An 8,807-nucleotide genomic window follows, 5' to 3' on the forward strand; every position below is an offset into this window, starting at 1 on the left:
TATATGAGCCAAAAAGAGAAGTTGGCCTTGAACAATACAATAATTTAGCTGCATGTAGGTCACAACTGAAGCACAGTGCAATAGAGCTAAAGAAATAGTTTATTATATATTTTTTCAGGGAATTTAGTGCAGAGAATTGAGATTTAGGAGGAAAAAGTGCACAGAAAAGCAAAACGGAATAGTGTAGGATGATAAAACGAAGAGGAAAAAGTAAATTACCAAATGAGTCCCACTTACGATAGATGGTGTGGAGGTGGCAGTCTTGACGGCAGGGGCAGTATTCTCTGTATTCTTGCTCATCTTGTTGTCTAGGATGTTCTTCTTGACCACTTTGAGATCACGGTTCTTGCCTGGGATGTATCCATGTTTCAGGGATATCAGGACAGGTTCTCCGTTCTTCCCTTCAAACCATTCCTCGGCCTCCAGGGGGGCATCCGGACCCGCCGTGTCGGGGTAAAGGTCATCCTGGAACAAGTCCGACTGATGGAGGGAAGAGTGTTATTAGTTGTTAAGATATGCAGGATATGAATCATGCAAATCATTCAATCAATCATGCAAAAGTAGAGACGCAGATGCAGAGTTCAGTTGCATGGTGTCAAAGCTATTTTTTGAATTTATGGCTTTTGATCATTCTTTTGTTGTCCATGTATTTTTATATTTTTTGGAAACAATATTTATATTTTTCAATATATTATATACCATATATTACTATAGCATTCAAAAGGTTGGGTTCATTAAGTTTTTAGAAAATAAATAAATTAATAATAAACTAATACAGCCAGGATGCATTAAATTGATCAAGTGACATTCATAATGTTACAAAATGTTTTCATTTCAACATCTTTTGAATGTTGTACGGCAATATGTCTTTACAAAAATATTAAGCAGTACAAATCAGCATAATCTAATGATTTCTAAAGGATCATGTAAAACTAAAGAATGGCTGCTGAAAATTCAGCTGTCATTACAGGAATAAATTACAATTTAAAATACTGAAAACAGTTACATTCAATTATAATAATATTTAAATTCACAATATTAATATCAAAAACACTAAAATATCTTACTGACCCTAAAACCTTTGAAAAATAGTGTACACCTAGATATTCAGAGCTTAATATGTATTGCTTTTTATTTGTTTAAATATATATTTGAACATTTAAATGTTAATTACAAACATTTTCAGCAAATGTAAACAACACACAAAGCTAAAAGTTTTTAATATGGCTAGTGAAAATCTTGGCAGCGCTGGCCCTAAATGATCTCACACTGGTCCTGGGTCAGAGGGTTATTCTTTTCAGTGAACCCTTATTAAAAACAAAGGGATTAAGTAAACAAAGCTTTCTATTTTTGTCTCTTAATCTCTTTGACAATGCCAGAAAACAGAAGCCAAAGCAGGAGGAAGCTGTGCCTCAGAATATACAGTCCAGCCTGTACTCTTCAAAACAAAATAGCAAAACGACTCAAAAGGCTCACTTTTCTTGGCACGGTCATGATGATAGGTTCACACTTTCTCTCATGCAGTTTGTAAAACCTGAGAACACACACAAGCACACAGGTCTATTAGAACATGATCACGAGGGTAGCAGACATTAGTGCAGAAGGTGTGAGACAGGGAAATACCACCATACACCAAGCAATTATACGTGAGCCTTAGATACCCACAAAACAGAACCTCTATTCATGCATCACTCCTTGTTAGAAATATAAATTTGATTCTGGAAGACCCAGTAGCCTTTTGTTAACCAGGTCTACTGCTGCCCTCTTTTGGGAGGATTGGGACTCTTCTATCTTCCCTGCATGCAGTGGTGTTGACAACTACACTCAACATTAAAAACAGGGCTCCAGACATTAACCCCCCCAAAAAAAATTAAGTAATTTTTTAGGTGCCTCAGAATATACGTGTTTTCGTTTTTTTTTTTTCAGTCATACTGTCATGTGTTTGTTTCATCTTTTCTTGTTTTTATCAGCATTTTAATTAGTGCTGTCAAACGATTAATCGCATTCAAAATAAACATTTTTGTTTGCATAATATGTGTACACGGTGTATATTTATTATGTATATATAAATACACACACATGCATGTATATATTTAAGAAAAAATATGTTATATTTGTATATTAAATATATTTATATATAATATAAATTATATAAGTAAATACATGTAAATATTTTCAAAATATATACTGTATGTGTGTGTATTTATATATACATAATAAATATACACAGTACAAAAACTTATTTTGGATGCGATTAATCACGATTAATCGCTTGACAGCACTCATTTTAATCAATCTTGTAGATGTCCTGGGAACTAAGATTCTATACGTCTTTTCCAGCTTGACAACTATAAACAGTCACAAAGAACTGCTTATTACACCGAGTCTGTGCCAATATCACGGACCACAACTGTCAGCATTATTTTGCCAATGAGTGTAGTTTGGGCTCCTCCTCAATGCATCCTATAAATGTTGTCATGTGTCTTTCACACATCTAGTATATTTTTCTTCATTAGCTACATGCAATTATAGGAGGTGTTGAATTTTATCTTTAGCTCCTTGCATTCTTTTTTTTTTATGTAGACAACAGGTTTAGTAAAAAATATGACTATGCAATATAGCCAGGGGCGTAGATTACGCGGGGGACGTGTCCCCGCCCCCCACACTTTTAATATCACGTAAATTCGTCCCCCGCACTTTTTCGGGCAAGTGTGTTCGCATAGAGGTTTTCAAGAGCTGGTGTGAATAAATATAGATTTAAATTAAAAGAGACAGGATAGTCTGTGCATGATCTGATGTTTTATTCGGACCCAGAATAAGGCGAGATAAACATCGCGGAGCGCTTAAACATTTCTGTCCCCCTCACTTCTGAAATGATGGCTACGCCCCCGAATATAGCGCATATATTTAGCAAAATGCTCCTCTTTATAGTTATTTTTCTAGCTGACTGATGAGCTTATGGATGCCAAATGGTTAATCAGAGGTAAATATATTGTTACGTGGCATTGTTTAAAAGCTTTTCCGCATTCACGTTTATTTCGTACTATAGTAATAAAGAGAAAGATATGATGGGTTCATGTGCCGCTTGAACTGAGGCGCTAAAGCGATCGCTCATCCCACATTAAAGAGCGATTGTTTGAATTTCGTTATGAATTCAGCAGAATTTGAAAGCTGATACTTTGTTTATTAAAAGGTAACAGAGCACAAAGCTTATTGTGATTACGGGATGGCAAGTGCGCTACAAATATTATAAAGTTCACGCATTAACAGAACAGCATATAGACTAAAGATCTTGATAACAAGAAGCCATATTATTGGTATCGATTATAAACGAGAATTGTTAACGACACTGCTAATGTCCACACAGCTGACAGCTTTACCTGTTGTAGTTTGTTCAAGTTGTGCACGAAATAGGCACTGCTTTTCTGCATTTTTACTTCACACGTCTCCGTCATTTTCGGTCTCTCTCATGCTGCCACAACTGGAGCAGCAGGTGTGCCGTCATCGCTGGCGTTCGGCAGAGATGAGGACTTTTTCCACTAAAACTTTGATGCGCATCGTCTCAGTTTATTACGTCAACATAACAAATGATGTGATGGCAAAACAAGCAGGATAAAAGGCATTACATGCAAATGTTTTACATGTAAATTTATATAGTCGCCAGTGGTGATCTCAGCAAAAACGTCACTTGCAAATTAATACTTTTGGTAATAAATGCGGCGCAGTCTGGAGCCCTGAAAATTTTTAGAAGTTTATGAAAAACCAGCAAAACCTAGACTAAATCAACTACATAATATATAAACAAACCAATCAAAAAAAAAAAAAAAAAATCTTACAAAGAAACATCCAGGTGATATTTCACCTTAAAACAAAAAGAAAAAATTACATGCATATAAATACATTTTTTACCCATTAAATTAACACATTATTATAATGACAATTATGCATATGCTCTATTTGTCATTGTCATTACTATAATAAGAAATCCATCCCGTCTCTATTACTTTATTTATTTATTGTATTTAAATCAGCATATATGTAAAAACAAATGCAATGTGGAAATACTATGTGTGACCCTGGACCACAAAACCAGTCATAAGGGTCAATTTTTTGAAATTGAGATTTATACACCATAAAAAGCTCCCAAAGCTGAATAAATAAGCTTTCCATTGATGTATGGTTTGTTAGGATAGGACAATATGTGGCCGAGATACAACTATTTGAAAATCTGGAATCTGAGGGAGCAAAAAAATCTAAATAGAGAAAATCGTCTTTAAAGTTGTCCAAATTAAGTTCTTAGCAATGCATATTACTAATCAAAAATGAAGTTTTGATATATTTACGGTAGGAAATTAACAAAATATATTAATGGAACATGATCTTTACTTAATATCCTAATGATTTTTGGCATAAAAGAAAAATCTATAATTTTGACCCATACAATGTATTTTTGGCTATTGCTACAAATATACTCCAGCGATATATTGTGCTCCAGGGTCACATATGGTCCTAAAAATAGGATAAAACAAAAATAAATGTAACCTATTTTGGGGTGAAATATGACCTGGTCATATTCCTGATGTTTCATGAGATTCTCCCACATCCTGCTATCATCTTAATACATTTTTTTGCTATACCTTGCGATCTCGCACTTGTTGACATCCAGCCCTCTCTTGGGCATGTATCCCATGCCCCTCTGAGGCTCCTTAGTGGTAAAGGTGTTGAGGTAATGGACAAAAGGAGCTTCGTCTGTGATCTCAAAGTAACGGATACTGCTGTCACCCTATTAGAGACAAAACATCAGTCAGAACCATTGTACCATTTCCAAAACAACATAACCAATTCTAAACATCCAGGTGTACACCACCTAGGACTGGGCGATATAGCTAAAAAATGCATCAACGATATAATGTTTCATATAGTTCGGTATCGATAATTATTGACATTTTTTATAACCTTTTGTAAAACAAAGAGCCATAGAATTTTTTTTTTTAATTTAACCACTGTATTTTTAAATTAACCCAATTTATTGAGAAAAAAAAATATTTTTTGTTTTAACAGTCAAACACGCAATAAAAATTAAACAAATATCTAATTTCTAATGTTTTATATATTAAATAGGTCTTAAGGAAACTTTTGGCTTGTCTCCGGATGCCACAGGAGGGCGCAATGAGCAAAATAATGCAGCACATTTAAATTGTTATCGCAAGGAAATAAATATCTATAAAAAAAACCTGCATTACGTCTAAATTAACTCATATAAATCAAATATAATTTCGTAAATTGCATAAACAATTATGAACAAAACAGCACCATGTATTTATGCATTGCTTAATACAAAGAGCCGAATCGCCCATCGATTGCATCGATTGTTTTAGATTGCATTTAAAAACATATGAGACGCAGTGAAAAGAAATAAACCTCCGCAAATTCGCGACGTGTTTTCTAAAAGTTTAAACTGTTTTAATTTTGCATGGCTACATCTCTTGTGTGTGACGCGAGTGCAGCAGTCATATTTGTCCGACTAAAAATGCTTTAATTATGCATCTGTGTGAATGGCTTGGTTTCGGTTTTCACCTAATCTAGATCTCCGCATTGAGCTTCTATATTTCTCTAATATTTTGAATGCATAATGCAGCAGCGGCGCGTCTCGTGGGCTAGACTAACAAAACATTAAAATGCAACAACGTCACTTACATCATTATCACCGCATCTCGTGCGCCACTGATGACGCTCCCTGACGCACTCCTAACATTCAAATGCAAATGTTTATTTTAAATTCGACTAATATTAATTTATTTTATTCACAATCTCATCACAGGCAGGCACAGCACTCAATTCAGCATGTGTTCGTGTTTGCTGTTTGCGTCACTCAAGGCACGTGCCTATATCGTGCACTATATCAAAAAAATTTTTATATCGTTATCGAAGGTGTACTGTCGATAAATATCGATACCGTTTTATCGCCCAGGCCTAACACCACCATTCAAAAGTCAGTAAGATACTTTACTATTCTTGAAAGAAGTATCTTATGCTCACCAAGGCTGCATTTATTTGACTAAAAATCCAGTAAAAACAGTAATATTGTAAAATATTACTGCAATTTAAATGTACAATTTCATTCTGAATTGATGAATTGTCAGGAGCCATTATTCCCGTTTTCAGTGTCACATGATCCTTAAGAAATCATTCTAATATGATCTGATTTGGTGTTAAAGAAACATTTCTTATTATTATCCACGTTGACAACTGTTGTGCTGCTTCATGTTTTTTAAAGAAAACAGTGACACATTCCAAAATAGGAACAGAAATTCCAAAATAACAGGATTTATTTGAAACAGAAGCATTTACCTTTCCACACAGGTAGACCACGTTAGTATCAGGATCATAGAAGGGCAGGAGGACTCCGTTACTGGTGTCCATCTCATGGACAGAAACTGGCTCCTCCATATTGTCCTGACAGACAAACAGAGCAAATATGAGGTCTAATTATATTAAAAAGTACAAATGTATGTTATTTTCTTAAAGGCACAATATGTAAGATTTTTTTATTCAAATATCCAAAAACCACTAGAACAGTGTTATATATTTTGCTGACTTGTGTACTTACATTATCCCAAATGTTTCGCGGAAAACACAAGAAAGGTCTAATTTAGGCTAGTCTTGGAATTTATTCATGAGCAGGTGAGCAGGTCTACTTTTTCCATGGCAACTTACCGGATCCCAAAGGCCGAGTTGTCTCTCGCTCATGCGGCTAAAACCAGTGGTGAACACTTTGCCGTCAGACAGGAAAATAGCTCTCATGGGCCTGGCACCCTCATGAGCCTTGTCCTTCTCCTGTCAGCGAGACACACCATTACACATGACAACACTGCACACATTCACTCCAACTGAGCGGCTGAATGCTTTTCGAGTCAAGCAAACACATCAGCACAAAAGCCAGAGAAACACGTCAGTTCAGAAACGACTTTATTCAGAGTTTACAATTCAAATTCATAAATAGTATCCGCCTATTTGCAAGCACTCACCGCAAGGATCTCCTCCTTGCGAGGGTCGATGACCCGGACTTTCTTGTCCTTGCAGGCGGTGCAGATGAGACTGCCGTTGCGGTTCCAGCAGGCGCTGAAGATGATGTCAGGGTGCATGTCCTCCAGGGTAATCATGGCCTCTCCCGTCCCCACATTCCAGATGATAACCACATTATCACAGCCTGCAGACGAGATGGGCAAATAATCACGTTTGAATCATGTTAAAGATGCTATTTATTAGAAAGCAGCTGGGGTGGCTTTTCCCCTTTTTTGACAGACACTGATAAAAGCAACAATGCGTGCTAAAAGAACTGCGTGTTGCATCAAGAGAGCAATCATACATTTGTGTTGTGTTTTTATTTTTCTTGTTTTTATTCATTTAGAATCATTTATTAGCCATTTATATAATTTATCATTTGCTTATTTTTATAATTTATCATTTGTATCATTTATTAACTTTTTCTTATGTTTTTACATTTTATATTTCTTATTATTTTTCTTGCTTATGCATTTCTATTATTGTTTGATCTTATGATTGTGGGGTTTCATGAACTGCTTTGTCTGAATGATTAAGAGGGCATGCTCATGGAAATTCACGGTTTATGGAATGTTGTTGTGAATTAGTTTGGTATAACACTACTTGCTGGATTTGTGTTCGTCAGACGAAGTCTAAGCATTGAAACAAAGATTATACAATAAACTCTGCTCCTTTTTGTCATCATCATCACTTCGTCTCTTATTTCTGCTCTTCTCTGGCTTTACTCAGTCAACTCTTGGCTGATAGAAGACTGTTAAACATTGCTTTTGGGTAGCAGACAGGCCTTGCTGTTAACAGGTTTTGGGTATTAGACAATTTTGCCGACTAGTTGTTCAGTTACTAGACAAAACAGATATTTTCTGACAGGATCTAACAGTGCCTAAACATTAAAAACGCGAACACAACCGAGACTGCGGTGTATCATTTCCTCAACCCCGTCTCCTCTCCGTTCCCTATTATTTCTTGTCCGCTCTTGTTGCGGTTTCTATCCAGTTTCCTTCTCCCTGATGGATCAGGTGAGGCTTCAGGTCTCACCTGCACTGAGCAGGATGTTGCGGGCGGTGGGATGCCAGGTAACGATTCCCACTCTTTTAGAATGACCCTCCAGCATCACCACTGGCTCTGACATGGAGGTCACCAAACCATTCTCTGGGATCTGCCACACCTGAAAACAACAAATATTCAAAAATACTCATTTTCTTCTAAAACTTTATTGAAGTGCAAAGATACATGGCAGTGAAGAAAAGCCAATCGGTTCACTTTTGGTAAATGAAATAATGTTGGAGAAAAAAAAAAAAGAAAAATTAGATGAAAAATGAAAATTAAAAATGTTGCAAAATAAAGCTAAACAAAAATATTTAAAACACTAATAAAATGACAAAAGCACATTACTACAATGTAAACGAAAAATGAGCACTGAAAATATACAAATAAATGCAAATAATAAATATGAATAAACACCCAATAGTATATAAATAACACTAATTGAAACAATTATGCTTGATTCAGTTTTATTGTAATTATATTATGATAAAATCTCATTAAATTTCAGATTATTTTTATTTTGTTTAATTTGACAGGATACGTTTTGCCTCGTTTCATTAATTTTCCTGAAGGTGGCAGCAGAGGGCAAAGAAAAGAGTCCAGCAGAGTTTTCATTTTAACTATCTCTTGTTCATACTATCCATCCTAAATAGTATGTGAGATTAGAATAAGTGTGTCCCAAAGCATACAAAGCATAG

General features: G+C 35.5%; 1 protein-coding gene across 1 annotated transcript in view; it reads right to left on the minus strand.

Annotated features, from left to right (window-relative positions):
• The window catches only part of LOC107727151 (coronin-1C-like), a 19,602-nt gene that overhangs the window by 1,672 nt on the left and 9,123 nt on the right, over nucleotides 1–8,807 (minus strand). The window contains exons 4-10 of the mRNA XM_016536935.1: nucleotides 8,101–8,230; nucleotides 7,029–7,210; nucleotides 6,718–6,837; nucleotides 6,352–6,456; nucleotides 4,638–4,783; nucleotides 1,477–1,534; nucleotides 220–480 (exon numbers count right to left, since the gene is read on the minus strand). Coding sequence (XP_016392421.1) covers nucleotides 220–480; nucleotides 1,477–1,534; nucleotides 4,638–4,783; nucleotides 6,352–6,456; nucleotides 6,718–6,837; nucleotides 7,029–7,210; nucleotides 8,101–8,230 — 1,002 coding nt within the window. The remainder of the gene's footprint in view (nucleotides 1–219; nucleotides 481–1,476; nucleotides 1,535–4,637; nucleotides 4,784–6,351; nucleotides 6,457–6,717; nucleotides 6,838–7,028; nucleotides 7,211–8,100; nucleotides 8,231–8,807) is intronic.

Source organism: Sinocyclocheilus rhinocerous, unplaced genomic scaffold (genome assembly GCF_001515625.1).
Source record: "Sinocyclocheilus rhinocerous isolate Xijiao unplaced genomic scaffold, SAMN03320098_v1.1 scaffold457, whole genome shotgun sequence".
Lineage (NCBI taxonomy): Eukaryota > Metazoa > Chordata > Actinopteri > Cypriniformes > Cyprinidae > Sinocyclocheilus > Sinocyclocheilus rhinocerous.